General features: G+C 30.7%; 2 protein-coding genes across 14 annotated transcripts in view; one reads left to right on the top strand and one right to left on the bottom strand.

Moving 5' to 3' along the window:
* Positions 1-14,509, top strand: part of LOC143229238 (Fanconi anemia core complex-associated protein 100-like) — a 51,861-nt gene extending 37,352 nt beyond the window's left edge. For 7 of the 13 annotated variants that reach the window (XM_076461277.1, XM_076461279.1, XM_076461278.1 and 4 more), the window contains 5 exons: positions 1,579-1,782; positions 6,453-6,911; positions 13,073-13,293; positions 14,125-14,196; positions 14,346-14,509. In XM_076461277.1, the coding sequence (XP_076317392.1) occupies positions 1,579-1,782; positions 6,453-6,911; positions 13,073-13,293; positions 14,125-14,196; positions 14,346-14,462 (1,073 nt within the window). In that variant the 3' untranslated portion in view covers positions 14,463-14,509. The remainder of the gene's footprint in view (positions 1-1,578; positions 1,783-6,452; positions 6,912-13,072; positions 13,294-14,124; positions 14,197-14,345) is intronic. The other 6 variants (XM_076461281.1, XM_076461283.1, XM_076461282.1 and 3 more) reach the window with 3 other exon arrangements.
* Positions 14,510-14,515: 6 nt separating this feature from the next.
* Positions 14,516-15,996, bottom strand: part of LOC143229239 (protein TFG-like) — a 30,733-nt gene continuing 29,252 nt past the window's right edge. Inside the window, exon 3 of the mRNA XM_076461292.1 lies at positions 14,516-15,426. Within this exon, the coding sequence (XP_076317407.1) occupies positions 15,053-15,426 (374 nt within the window). The 3' untranslated portion in view covers positions 14,516-15,052. The remainder of the gene's footprint in view (positions 15,427-15,996) is intronic.

The raw sequence follows: 15,996 nt of genomic DNA, 5'->3' as shown, positions 1-15,996 counted from the left end.
AATTTGTACTACCCTCTATTTAATATGACAGATATCTTTAGATACAACAAATTATGATTAAGTAATATTTTAACCATTTGTTGTTGTACAAGAAAATGTATCATGTATATCATTGTGTGTAAAATGTAACAAGTTGTAAATATATAGGGTTAATATTGTTCCATGGGTTTTTCCATACAACTTTTCATAAGGTTACTAAAACTACTAAATCTCTGTTGATTAAAATAGATACTATTTCCTTACATTAACTGTAAAAAAAAAAGAACAACAACCAAAAATAACAGTGAACAGTGAGATTGCTATAAGGTACAGGTTAGTATAAATTATTTACAGTTATTTCTGGGAATTGAACGTACAGTTTATATAAATACAGTTTATACTGAAGCAGTGAAGTACGTGGATATCTTGGATGTGTGCTTACTGTGAAAATAGACACTAAACATAGCAGCATATGTCACTTGTTAATGAAAGAGGACAAAAAGATTATCATTGATGTAAATAAGTTTTTGTTTTGTACACAGTAGTATTCTTGCAAAATGTGAACAAACATTTATTATTATATATATACACAAAAGCTGTTTGTGCACTTAGTTAATGACTTAACAATGTTATATGTTATTAAACCGTTATTAGTTCCTGTCTAATAATTTCAGACAACTACAGTTAAATGAGCAAACTATTTAGCAATCAGTATTTTGTTTAAGCAAACATAGAATAAAAAATATTACTTTTCCTTGATGACTTTTTATTCAAGTAATTTTACCCTAAGTAGCAGTTGTTAATTTGAGCTTGTAATAAATATGTATATTAAGTTAAAGCTATACTGTTGTTTAGTCCAAACAAGAGAAATAGAAACAACAACCATAACTGAAGTCAGATATGTAACCATTATCCTCTAAACCATACTTTTACTATTGTGAGTTGTGTATAAGCAGAGTGCTTGCAAACAGTCACTGAAAGGATGAACATGTTTGATGACAATGGGAATCAGGTCTGTGCCCTCCAATTATTGTTTAATCACTCTAATTATCAGGCTATGTCAATCAAATATTGAATAAAAATGAATTGATCAAAATAATATCAATAAAATATCATTAAGGTAATATTTTGATTTCATGGATAGTTTGAACAATTTGAGACAATTAGTTAATTATTGTTATGATACTAGTCAATGTCATTGATGCTCATAGGTAATTAATTAATTAAGCTCCCTGATGTACTTGAGATAATATGTATTTATGCAATTTAGCTTTTGGCAAACCATTTTTTGATTTGAATATGTACATGATTAAATTAATATTTATATTTTTTTATTTTAAAGTAGATATATTTGAAGTATAAGATTAGGGCAAAGATAGACTAGATGTATGATGTATAAAGCTTTTTATTTGATTGATTGTTTATAAAATCATGGCAGAGGATATAACCCCAATTTTTTTTTATTTTGCTTGTGAAAACCTGTATTTATTATACTTAATTATTGAGGTGATTAACAAATTGTTTAAGCTTACATATACTGCTCACAAATTATTGTACATTGGTAGACTTGCATATTTTTACAAACAAATACTTCTGCAGGTAGCAAGAATGAGACATTCCCATCCTGCACCTGTACAGTTGAGATGTCGAGCATCTATTCAGATGTATATGTGCTTCAAGTACAGTTTGATAACATTGAAGCTCTTGGTCTAAAGAAGGATTGGTGGTATTTTGTTGTTAATGTCCAGGAAAAATATTCTTCGAGTGGCAAGTCACTTGTGAAAAGTATACCCTGTAGAAATGGTAGATAAATATTTACAAATAAAACAGATAGTTAATGTATCTTTTGGGTGATATTACTAGGTTTGATAACCCAAGATAGTAAACGTAATTACCAAATATGCTAAATTCGAAAGTGATAAATCTTTATTTTGTTGAATTAAAAAGTTCATATTGAAGTTCAAGTACCAAAACTGAATAATTTTAAATATAAGATGTTTAAAAATAAAAACTGTACCTGATTTAACAATGGATTGTGACTCTTATAAAACAAAATGTCTTCACATTTATTCAGGTTAAATACTAGACGAGAGCTGAATATTTATAAATGTAATGTTTCAAAGGAATGTCTTAATGCACCAAAGTCAATTCGTTCTGGACAACAGTACATCTTTAAGGTGTCAAGTAAAAATAATAATTCTAGCCATTTCAACAGTTTTTGCCTCAAAATGTTTTTAGATTTTATATATTGTAATTTTTAATATTAATTTAATTTGCAAGTTGCAAAAGAAAATTAAAAATGCTCAACTTATTATTTCTATGTATTTCAGAACAGCTGGTATGGGTATTAACACTTTTAATGATAAGGAGAGAACAACGTTTCGACCTTCTTAGGTCATCTTCAGATTTAGATGACCTGCTGTTCTGAGATACATTTTTATTTCAAGTGGGTTTCTCATCATCAAGAATTATTTCCACGTAGACTGAGGAGTCTCACCTACAAACAATGCATTTGTAAATTATTTGAGAACGTTTCTGTTTAGTTTTAAAGATAGGCTTATACTTGCTTTTACAGATGATCTGCATTCTTTGCCACTAATTATATTAGTACAGCCTGTTGTAATTCTTTCAACATCTCACAGCATGTGGTTTGAACAACTACAAACAAGTTCAACTTTGAAAATAATAACACAATGGCTAAAATATTATTGGATGTAATGAATTATAGAACTTTTATGTCAATGAAACAAGAATAAAATGTTGTGAGAAGTCATTTATGTTTTTTTGAAAATTGAAGCAATATTTCTCATCTTGAAAAGTTGCTAGATAGAAACAAGATTGAAGAAACCCATCGCATTAATTCTGAACCTCTCATAAAAAAAATTGGGTATTTTAAATAACAATGGATGGAATTCCTGCAGAGAAATCACTGGAATCCAATAGGAAATTTAGAAGACTTACAAACAATCCACAGATCTGGGAATATTTATATTGTTTTGTTAGATGACCTTTTCATTCCTGAAGACATTTTTATATAAAATTGTTTGTTTGAAAGTTGAATAAATTTTCTGTACAAAACATCAGGTAAACTTTTTTTTAAGAGTTGGGTAAGCATAGGCAGAATATTCCCATAATTCCAATCAAATTCTTATTTACTGAAGTGTATAATAACTTCTACCAGAAAAGTTGATATTATTATTAAGGTTACTATATTCAAACAGTGTACCAATATAAAGAAAATAATTATTTATTAAAAACAAACTGTAAGATTTAAATTCGTGCCTACTGAGGGTATTGTCATCAAAAACATTGTCAGCTAAACTGATCTTACACTATTTAGAAAAGTTTTGCACTGTTTGTTTTACAAGTTATAACCAGAAGTGATGACTTCTGCAGTCATCAAAAGGGCATGTCAAAATAAATTTGTTAATGAATGTCATTTAAGTTGAAATTCACTAAATATATACAATGGGACTTTCTGATAACTAAAAAAAAAATGAAATTATATGACAAAAAGGAAACAATTTTTTTCCAAAAATAATGCCTCCAAACATCATTTTGGAAGTGTAAAACTGAAACTGATAGAAAACTAAAATTATATAACATAACATTAAACAACAACAAGAGAACTTTTGGCCCATCTAGACCTTCACTAAATTAAACAAAGCACTTTGAAATAATTTAATGCCAGTTTTCATTTAAACTCTTTTAAATTGCTACCTCTGCTACATATAAAAACGACCTGTTCCAAATTCCAACCTCTTAGAATAATAAAACTATCTTAGCTGAAGAAGACTCCTACTCTACCAAAATGTACATTTATGTTGCTATTCTTGCCATTAAATATGGAAAAAAAGATCATGCAACAATCACTTCTTAATAAGCTTAATCTGATCTCTTCTAACTATTTTTCCTTTCATGAGAACATGGGTTCAGAGATTTTATCCTCGGCTTACAAGGCAGCCTTTCAGTACTAGGTATCATCATAGTAGCCATCCTCTAAGCCCTTTTGAAAAATTTAGTATCCTTTTTATGGTAAAAAAAAAACCAAAACCAAACGCAGTACCCCAAAATGTGGCTTAATCAATCATGTTGTAACTCATTTAGAATTTTATACAGTATTTCTGAAGAAACAGCTTAAAATCCTGTTTGCCCTTCTACTAACAACACATTGCTTGGATGGGATAAGAGGATGATCAACCATAATATCAAGTTTCTTTTCTTCCATAACTGTTTAAATTATTCCCATAATTCAAATTGTGATATCACAGATGCATTTTCTCACATTCATTATAACTAAAAGTAATCTGCCTTTTATTCAACCATTTCACCATATAATTTAACAAGCCTATTATACTACATCTTTTTCTAATGCTTTTTGAACATCCAGATATATCAAATCCACACCTGTATCCCCCACCTACATAAGCTGTAACCCTTTTGAAGAATGTCAAAAGATTTGTAAGGACAAGATTTTTCTTTAGTGAAACCATGTTGGCTATCCAGTAAAATTTTAATCATTGTTAAATGACTTTGCAAAGCATCTTTTACCAAACTTTCCAAAAGGTTACCACAATTTGTGTAAGACTAACAGGCCTGTAATTAATAAGACAATATTTATTACCTCCCTTGAAAAGGAGAATAACATTAGCCAACTTCCAATCCTCTGGCACCTGCCTACTGTCCAAGGATTACAAAAAATAGTAGCAAGTGGCTTATATATCCAATCCTTAACCTGCACCAGAGTTCTTGGGGAAATATTACCTTGCTCAAGAGACATATTGTTCTTTAATCTTCCCAATTTTTCATTAAGATGCTCAGAATTAATGTAATGGTCTTGATCAGTCTTTTTTTAATTTATCAGTTGTTCAGGATAATAAATATTGTTCTGATTTTTGTTAGTAAAAACTGAACCAAAAGAATTTAATAACTTCATCATCTCATAATCATTCAGTATTAGTTTTCCTGTCATCTGTTAAAGGCCCAACTGCCATACTAAAATTTTTCTTATCCTTAATTTAATGAGGAAATCCTTACCATTCATTTTTATACATTGTTATCTAACCTTTTTCAGATACCTTTTTTTTTATTATTATTATTTCCTAATTTCTGATTTGAACAGCTTTCTTGATCCTCTGCAATCTGCCCTTGTGTAGCTTTACGTGAAATTCAAAACAATCTTCTGCAATCATATGAAAGCTCAAATATTTGTAATGCTTTCCTTTGATTTTATCCTTTATGGCCCAATTTGGTTTATTATTTGCAGCTCTCTTCTTTTTTTTCCATAAGGAACATGCCTATCTCGAATGCTTAAGAGTTTATTTTCAAAATGTTTTCACATCTGATCAGAATCTATCACTAATTCAGGTGTCCAGTTCACTTTGTAACTTTATACTTAACTGTAGCTGTAGTAATAAAACCTGATGAAAGTTTCCAATCTCAACTAAAATTAACTAAAAAACCTAAAATAATGACTAGACCAGATTTGATTTTTTCTTAAAAGTAGGCACTATTCAGTAAGATTATTCAAAGTTTCATGCAATTTGGCTAAGTATTTCCTCTGTTAAAAAGGAAAAAAAAAGTCAAGGGATATCAGTTGCACTCCTCTTATCTAGAAGTGGTTAAAGCAATGGTTATTAATCTGGATATACTAAGTAATTAATACTATTAACCCATATCAAAATTCTGCACTGAATTAAGTTTTAATTTACATGTGATTAATTAAATTTGAATTAATATTAAATAATTATTATTATTACTCCAGATGAGCTGAAAGCTGTTGGTTTAATTATTGTATTTTACTTGTAGAGTATTAGTGTTGCATTTCTAACAAATTGTAAATTAACATTATTACTTTTAAACCTAATAGTACTTGCAATATGTAAAACTTAATTAGTATTATTTAGTATTTTAAAAATGCTATTTGAAACAGTGATTGCTAATTATGAAATCTAATTTAAACTTTAATAGTTAAGGTAAAAGCTTTAGATTTTAATAGTTTCACTGTGGTTAGGATGTATATTTCCCAGTGTATATGAATATACTAGTAGTTAACCATTAAATTGTTCTTGTATAATTTAATATTTAAAAATGTTTGGTCATGTTGGAATTTATTTTGGATCTAATTTTATAAGTTAACTGTCCATCCCACATTAAATTATGACCTGATTTAAAAAGATTGCATACATAAAATATAGCCAAGTGTTTTGAAGGTTTCTGGAGCAACATATTTTATCTCTGTCAGAGAGTATTTTTATTTTGAATTTATTATTTCTGTCTATAAAAATATTAGAATTTAATTTTTAATTTTTTTTACATTGTTTTACAAATATTTTTCATCATAAGTATAAGATCTATGTAGCAATAAAGACCATTTAACTAAAAATGTATGCATAAGGAATTATATAGAAACTGTAAATTTGTTAAAGTATTTTTTTCACAATAATTGATTATTTTTTTATTTTGAAATGAAGGGATTGAAACTGTTCAGCTATCTTTAAGAATTCATCCATCAGAGGTTTCATCATTTCACCTTCCCTTATTGGTATCTTGTGGACTACAATTTGGAAACAAAGAGTTGAAGTCACAGTTTTCTTATGTTTTATTATTGAACAAATTCTTGCCTTTATATGTGAAAGTGTGTGTGCTGACAGTGGATCATCTTCACGTAATTCAGCCATACAGCAAACCCCACAACAGCAGTCTTACTTGTCCACCATTAGCTCTACACACAGAACAACCAACAGTGAAAAGTAAAAACATTTCCCCTCATCAGATTCTTTTGGATATTGCCAAAACCAAACCATCATTTCATCTTCTCTACAAACAACCAATAACTGGTCATCTTGAAGTAGACAGTCATCAAACTGTAGTTCCAATCTTTGTGTCTTCTGTGAAACAGATATTGAAAAAAAAATTTGGGAAAATTGAAGGTGAGTTTGACACAGGTTTTTAGTTATATTCAGTCAAATTTTGTTTCTAGCACATACCAATAAATGCCATAAAGGTAATATAGTTGTTTTATGCAGATGTCTAATTAGTTTTACTGAAAACAATCTACAGTTTAGGTGATTTTTATTACAATTATTAGGCCATCTGATGTCTTTTTGCACATAACAAGACCTAATATAGAGATTAGAACATCACAACTTTGAAAGTGGATTTACCTTTATACCCATAATTTTCATGTAATTGCTATGTGCAGTCAGTTTCTTTGTTTTTAATTTCACACAAAGCTACTTGAGGGCTATCTGCTCTAGCTATCCCTAATTTAGCAGTGTAAGACTAGAGAGAAGGCAGCTAGTCATCACCACCCACCACCAACTCTTGGGCTACTCTTTACCAATGAATAGCGGGATTTACCGTAACATTATAATGCCCCCATGGCTGAAAGGGTGAGCATGTTTGGTGTGACCAGGATTCGAACCCGCGACCCCCCCGATTACTAGTCGAACGCCTTAACACACTTGGCTATGCCGGGTTATGCAGTCAGTTATCTTGATAGTTGTGATAAAAACTACTTAGACTGCAGATTGTTGGTTTTATATCCTTAATTTGTCAACTTTAGATTTTAAACCAGTTGTGTGCAGCATAGATAATTTTCATCATAAGTATAGATTTGTTGGATTATAATGATCTGAACCATCATACTGTAATGGAACTCTAGCTTATATAATACTGGAAAAACTTTTTTATTACGCAATGTGCAACCCCTAACTTCACAAAATTTTTATCTTGTGTTCATGTAGATTTGCAACATGAATCACGATTTTCCCATTTTGCCTTTGTCTCCCATCATGGAGAACTTTATTTTTCTTCATTCTCAAGGTGTAGATATGACATCATGAATACATCACACACAGATTTAATGCACTGGTGCCACAGGAAATTGGCTAGTAATTTCTAAACATTTTTTTACTTCATACACAAATAGTATTTATAATAAACTGTTGTCTCTCAGCTGGGAAGGATGAGAAAGAACAGAGCTGTGATTTATAGAAGGCAGACATTATACCATAATTTTGTGAATGTTATACACATAGATTTCTGTAATACAGCACTTAAATTAATCATTTGATGACAAGAATGTTGAGAGTGTCTGTATGATCTCCAATTGCATGTTTTCAGTAGTGCGTTCCATCACGGCTGCCAAATAAACATTGCCAAAATGTTAGTGTCTATAAAATTGCAAATTTAAGCAAGTTCACCCTAGCACTTGTTATCTTTGCGAGTGAACATTGTCAAAAACTTATTTACAGCTGGAGTTCATTAGTCATTGATCTCTTCTGCAACAGCTTTACCACAGTAGGGTACATATAATTTGTTCTGATACAATTCCTTTCCATGTTTTTGTAAAATGCAGTTCTGGATTTGTAAGACCAATTTAAAAATACACCATAAAATCAAAATTTATCACAACAGAGCTACATTGATCATTTATTGTCAAGCACTGACACTTAAGTTCAGTTTCTAAAGAGAATAATTGTTATTTTGGTTTGGAAAGGTGGCAGTTTAGAAATACGTCAACTATTCTAGAAGAGTGATTTGAACTCAGAATTTGAAAGTTTCAACAAAAATGATTTGTAGTTTTGAGTATCAAACATAATATAATGATGATTAGTTTTGTATTTCTAAACATTTCTAAGGTTGCTTATAAATAAATCTTTAAAATTGCAAGACTTAGCTTTTAGATCATTTTATTTCAAAAATCATGTTTAAAGATACTGAAAATGAATGAAAACTAGAGACAATTGTCATTTATGCCTTAAGAACAGAAAGAAAAATGCAACATTTCTAGTATGTATTGTTCATAAAAAGATTGCCTGGACTTATTGTAAAGGAAAGCCATTTAGAATTGTTACCATACATGCACCAAAACTTTTAGATAGGTTTCTGGTTAAACAAAAATGTGTATTACAGTCAGAAAATTATCTGAAATGGGCAAATTAGTAAAAAACAAACAAAAACATTGCAGTCTAGTTGATATTTGTCAAAAATATTAGATCTATTGGATTATACTGCTCCTTTAGTCTTTTGGAACTTAACATGTTAATAACCAAGGGTGTTTTTTCACATAAATTTATTCCAGAAAGGTTAAGGCCTGGCATGGCCAGGTGGTTAGGATACTTGATTCATAATCCAAAGGCTGCAGGTTTGAATCTTTGTCACATCAAATTGTCAATCCCACTACTTGTTACAAAACGAGTAGCCCAAGAGTTGGTGGTGATGATTAGCTGCCTTCCCTTTAGTCTTATATTGCTAAATTAGGGATGGCTGGTGTTTGTGATGTGTAACTTTACGTGAAATTCAAAGTAAATAAAAAACAAAACAGATTATTCTACTTATCTTATAACTTGGCTAATGGAGTAGTCAATTGGTAATGATCCATGGTGTATGTGTCATTGCTTGTTGATGAAGTTACAGACTGAGTACAATAGTCCCAAGCAAATGTAGCATTAAAAACTTCATGTGAAAGTTATTTTTTCAGTTTGCTATTGCAAGTTGGTGTCCAAATTACAGAGAAATCATGCACAATAAAGTTAATTTGTCTTAGATGTGTTGAGTTTTCATTTCATGTGAATTGTGAATATTAATGGATGAGCTATATCACATTCAAAATGTTTATAAGGTAATAAAGGTCACTGGGAATCAAATTGGAAACTTTTTCCAAAATTTTTTTTTTTTCATGACATTTGTTGAAAACCTAATTTTACTATTATTAGGAGATGAACATCATTGCCAAGTGATAAGCATTTAACTTGCATTGACTTCTGTTTAAATATAATCTGTTTCAAGTAATGTCTTAAGCAAATTGACCTGTTTATTGTATGAATTTGTGCAAATGTCTCTTTAACACCATCAACAATGCAGAATATACTCGGCTTCAAGTAACTTGTTAAGAAAATTGGCCTGTTTAATATATCGAATTGTGCAATGTCTCCTGTTTAACATTATGAAGAATGAGATATGTACTTTACTTCAAACGACTCATTTGTCTGTTTAATATATTAGTTTGTACAGTGTTTTTTGTTTAATTTCATCAACAACGATTGAGAAGTTTTCTCTGCTTCAAATGATTTGTTGAGTTGATTGGCCTCTTTAATATATCGACTTGTCTAATGTTTCCTGTTTCAGCTAACTAACAGCAACAGAAATATGTTTTGCATCAAATTATTTGTTAGGTAAGATGACATGTTTAATATTATTTTTCTTGTTTAGTGATTTTAGTACTTCAGTTGTGTGTTGGACTGAGCATAGCCCAGTGGTTAGCTTGCTGGAATATAGTTCCAAGTTTTTGGTTTGCCCACCTCCCCATTACCAACTAAAAAAATAGACTCCACACATCAGGGTTATTAGTGTGTTATAAAAGTGACAGTTAAATCTAGCTATTTGATTAAAGTAACCCAAGAATTGGTGGTGGCTGGTGTTGACTAGATGCTAATCATTTGAAATGCAAGGCTTACCAGTGCAGAAGGCCCTTCAATATTTTTATGAGAAATTCAACAAACAACAGTTATTTGTTGTTTTCAACCATTGAGTATGATATATTCATTGTTTGAACTTGTCAATAAGTATGTGGCTCCACAGTGTAATATTCTGTTTCATTTAATTTAATCTTGAATTAAAATATTTTATCATAAAACACTCAAATTCGATATATTTGACCAGAAAAATCAGTAAGTGGGCTGTCTACAGATTATAATTCTCAGCTCATTTCACTTATAGTAATCTGAGGGTTAATTTTAACTTGTTTCCGTGACAATTCAACATGCAACATAATTTCAGTCACAACAACAAGGGTTTCCTCACTGACTCCACATTTGTAACATGGTGCCAACTCATAGTTACCTAAGTTATATTTAATACAAGGCACCACTTTTTGTTGAAAGTTGTGAAATCCATAGTACAAGTATCTAGTGAGGTTTTTTTATATACAGCACCAACATGTAATATGAAAGTTTTCTTAAAGCCATAGTAAAAATATGTAACTGGGTTCAAAGAATCTATTGATATGAGTATTTATTTTTGTATAGGCATGGTAAAAGCACTTGGTTCTGTCAGTATTTATAATATATTTTTCAATTACCTAAATTTTTGGGAAAGTATCTTATAAAGGCATAGTATAAACACATGAATTACAGTAAGTGAGCAATCTGTGCTGTCAAACTTCCCTAGAAGCTGGGAATTGTCCCATATGAAATATGCTTTTAAACCAGGAATATGTTTTTGGAAAACAGCTGCTAGATTTTTTACAATTAACTTCATTAATAATTTTAATTTAAATACAATTATACTAACTTGTTTGTGATGTAAATCAACATTAACATCAGTTCAACTATGTGCTGTTTTCAGCACACAACTATTGTAGTTAGCTATTAGGATATTTATCAGTTCTTCCCACCTCCACACTAGTGTTATATCTTGATTGCAGAACTCTTTGTGAGATTTAATTTAAAAGATTTATGGTGATTTTTGTTACTTGTGGAAAATAGATACATTATCATATTTTAAATTCTGAAACTGTTTAACTGTCGGGTATCTGCAATTTAACAAGTGTGAAATTATAATGAAAATTTCAAAATTGTTTACATAACTGAATGTTAGAATACAAGCAGAACAAAATTCAGAATGTCCGTATAAGATGGTGAAAGAAAGATAATTCCCATAAAAATTATACATCTAGATCCCTCTGAATTTCGAAACATGTAGGTTTTTCACAACTGACTAACGAAGTCTAGTTGATATTTGTCAAAAATATTAGATCTGTTGGATTACACTGGACATTATACAACAGCAGAAAGGGTGTGTGCATTTGTAAATCCTGATATAATTGGTTTTAAATAAGATATTGTATACATTTATTAGATTCTATTCTGCATAAAGAATTTAAAATTTCATTTATGAAGTTAAGCCCAGCTTGTTCTTTTGTTAAAGTTTGCTGTCTTTTTTAACTCTTTGGAAGGCCTTGTTCATGTGGATGGTGTGATGAACTTACACCCCTAGGGGTCACTTTACTCAAATATTTGATTATTTTATAATAATTTCTTGTATCATATGTATGGAAAATATAGAAAAGAACTATATGGCTTCATTTTGAAACTTTAATATTGCTCTCAAGAGAAGGTTTAGCCATCTTAAAATTGTATAAAATTTAAGTATGAATGGTTTTCCTCTAATCCCTTCAAAGTGGGGGTGCTTGCCCCATTTTAGAGAAGGATCCCCAATTATTCTGGTACTTTATATAATAATGACAGCCATGCATGATATTGGTACCCCTTATATGTGGTAGAAAAAGTGAATTTTCATGAAAAAACTATATAATTTGGCAGATATATAGGAATCAATGCCACATCTTTATTCTTCCCCCAAATTTCAGTCTTGAACCTGGGCCTTAATTGAAGTATAGTACAGGCAGATTATAGGTCTTTGCTTGTTTCCAAAACAGTATTACTTTTCAAGGGAAATATTCCAGTGGAATAAACAAATGTGAATTACACTTTGGAGTCTTGGTTGAATATTAGATACTGAATTTTGTTTTTATAATTGTTTGTATCAGAAATAATAAAATGGTTTAATAAATTGATATATTTTTTTCATTTACATTTTAGAGTATTTCAAAGTATCTCCCAGATGGAGATACTTATCAAATACTACTTACTGTCTTTGTTTTATTTTTAATGATCTTTGTGGGTGAACCCATGAAGAATGAAACTGTCTTTGATGCCAATCTTCCATGCATGTGATTCTAAGCAGCTTGGAATTAGCTGAATATTAATGTATTTTATTGCAGTTTTTCTTCTCATATAGCACAGACAAGCTTTATTTGTTGTGAGGTAGTTTTAATTTTTTCTAGCTTTTAATAGTAATTTACAGAAAAAACAAAAGTCATTTAAGGTCATTTAGATATTTGTTGAAAGATAGTTTCACTTGTTTTCAGCTAGCATATATAACAAAATAAAGTCCTGAAATGTCACAGTAGGCAAGAATCTCATTTAATGGCATCTGAATATCAAGTCAGAATTACTCTCATAAGTCTTGTCTTCTGCATGTTGTTGAATTAGCTTAGCTTGTTTTGAAAATAATTCTGGAGAAGCTACTCTATTTCAAACAGTAATGCCAGGACTGTTAAAGCTGTTCACTGGAGACAAGTATATACATACTAGTCAAGATGCAGTGTGTTTACAAGGAGTATGTTTTGGTCAGGAAGTGAAGCTATCTTTTACCCAAGTGGAGGAAGTAATTGAAGTAAAAATCGTAGCACAGTCTTACCCAGAAATGGTTGCTTTTCGATGTGCTGTTCTTCATCGTTTGAAGGTAAAAGTTGTTTTTTAATTATTAAACTTCTAACCTTTTACTGACTAGTACTGATGTTAATAAAGTTTTTAATGGTGTGTGTGTGTGTGTGTGTAGGAGTCCTAAACCTAAAACATTATTGCATAGCTAAGGATATCGAAGTCTCTTTACACTCACTTCTGACATTGCAAAGATGCCTTTGAAGTATATTTTAGAGTAACTGTTGAGAAAATGAATTTCTATTGAGTTTTGGATTATAAGATGACTTTATTGTGACATATGCATATTATGTTAGTAAGGTGTTTTGTCATACAACTGCTATTCACTTTCAAATTGGCACTGTTATCATATAATCTAAAGGATAAATCACTTTCAACTGAATGTTGACACTACTTTTCTGACTATTACATTTATAACTAGGTATGTTTTGTTAAGGCCTTTTCATTTAAGAATAAATGGTGGTTAAAAAAAAAACAACTCATAGTTTAGAGGTGTTTTTTTTTATGGCAAAAGGTAGATACGTGCAAATGGCATACTTCTCTTTTTTTCTGTTATGATAAACCATTCTGCCACATGGAGATCTTGGAGTGAAGGTCTGCTCTTGTGCAGTTGAAATGGTTACAAATTATTAATTTAACAATACAGAAACCTTTTTTATACTAAAGCAGTAAATACATCTACACCTTGCCAATGACAATCTCTAGGTGAAATTGTGAAGAAATATTTATTAACTTTGCATAGGACTACAGTGTGTTTTAGTTATAGACCTTATTAATTCAGTTCTTCAAACCAAGATACTTCTGTAAGAACTGTAACAAGGGATTTCATACTAATTCAGTGTATTTATTTCAGAATTTAATTCCTACTGATCATGTTGTGGATCAAGATGTGATGATTAAGAAAGAGTATCTTGCCCAAATCAAGGTAACACAAGTTATAATAATAATGCAAAGCTTTAGTCATTACTTGAAATTTACAATTAGTTTTTAAATCTGCTGGGATCTTGTGGTATTAAAAACGTATTTTCTGTGATGGATATATTTTGGAATTATCTTTTATTCAATAATTTCTAGGGTTTAATGAGGGAAGCTGTGGTCTTAGATCCCACCCAATCAGCACTTGCAGTGAAGGAGCTGGAGCTGTATGAAAGATTCCGAAGAACATTTACTTCAAATTTACCTCTTTTATAATGGTGTATTGTTTTAATACAATTGATTATTAAACTTTTTAGAATAAATATACATTTTCTTATTTAATTTATTGCATTTATTTTAATTACAAGGATGCTACATAATAGGTGGAGGGTATACAACAACCTTTATTTTGTAATAGCATTCTTAATGCAGTTCGAAAGCAGTACCGATATAAAACATCAGTAGGTATAGTAATAGTGAAATACAAATTCAGTGTTCATCTGAGCTTATTACACTAATCTTAAGTTAGCCTACACAAAGATTAATACATGTTTTTCAATACATTAAAAGAAATTACACTCCACCTCAAAATATAGGTGAATTTCTTGGAAGAAATACACTATGCCCTTCTTATAACGAATGCCCCTAAACATAAAATAGATTACTAGATTTTTCTCATGACCATAGAAAGAAAAAGATGCGTGCTTGTTAAGCACAGTTTAATTATGAATGTTTTAGTTACACTTTCTACTACTTGCATAGATATGGAACATCATATCCATATGATTTGAATGTATAGGAATAATCACTTAAACATAACCATTTCTCTCTCAAAGAGTAACCACCTGCACAGTTACACCATTTAACTACTGGTAACCTTGTTGATAAGCTTGTACAGGTCGGGGGTAACCGCTCTGAGGTCCCCGTGAATAGGGGTTAGCACCAGGTGGTTGAGGTGTTGCAGGAGAGTAAGTAGTAGTATAAGGTTGTGGGGGGTAGGTTTGACCAGGTTGGGGAGCAGAATCATATTGAGGTTGATGAATAATAGCTGGCCCTCTTCCTGCAGGTGGGGGTTGACTATACTGCTGTTGAGGTTGATAACTTTCATAAGGACCAGCAACTGGCGGTGGTGGCTGACCACTACTGATGGTAGACTGAGGTCCATATTGAGGTCTTGGGGCTGGAGCTTGCTGTGGAATCTGCTGTTGTGGAGTAACTGTATTCAAAAAAGGCTGGGGAACTGTGAAAAATGTGAAATTAGAAAGTTTGAGAAATAAACATTTTAAAGTTATCAGCTGCATCTCTTTCTAGGACATGGTCTTTTTACTTCATGTCACATACTGAGTTTTTGCTAACTATGTAACAAGAAATACAGAAGTGTGTGTATTACTAATAAAATAGCTACTCAACAAAAAGAACCACCACAAGATAGTAAAACAAAAACCTAAAAGGAGAAAAGTTTTCAAGGAAAATATACTCCACTTTAAAAGACAGAGTTTGCTGTTTAGGGCCAAATGAAAATATTGTAAATACTTTTAAATTACTAGACGTACATTATATATACACCTTAAAGTTACAAATTACCCAGAAAATGTAAAAGGTATTTTTCTATTCTTATCAAGTACAGTAACTTCTTTATTAAGACTAATTAAATGAAGGATCCATTAACTTTTCTTTATGCTGATCAGCACTGACTTTCCCATTTGAGTTGTTACATATCACAAACATATCACAGCAAATGTGCAACATATCAACCTTGATCAAAACTGTTTTTCTTTTCAGCTTAAAACCATTATGGCTTTCTTCCCAT

The sequence above is a fragment of the Tachypleus tridentatus genome, chromosome 10, assembly GCF_004210375.1.
Source record: "Tachypleus tridentatus isolate NWPU-2018 chromosome 10, ASM421037v1, whole genome shotgun sequence".
NCBI classification, from domain to species: domain Eukaryota; kingdom Metazoa; phylum Arthropoda; class Merostomata; order Xiphosura; family Limulidae; genus Tachypleus; species Tachypleus tridentatus.
Note: the sequence above shows the minus strand (reverse complement) of the source record. Positions and strands in the feature narration are given on the sequence as shown.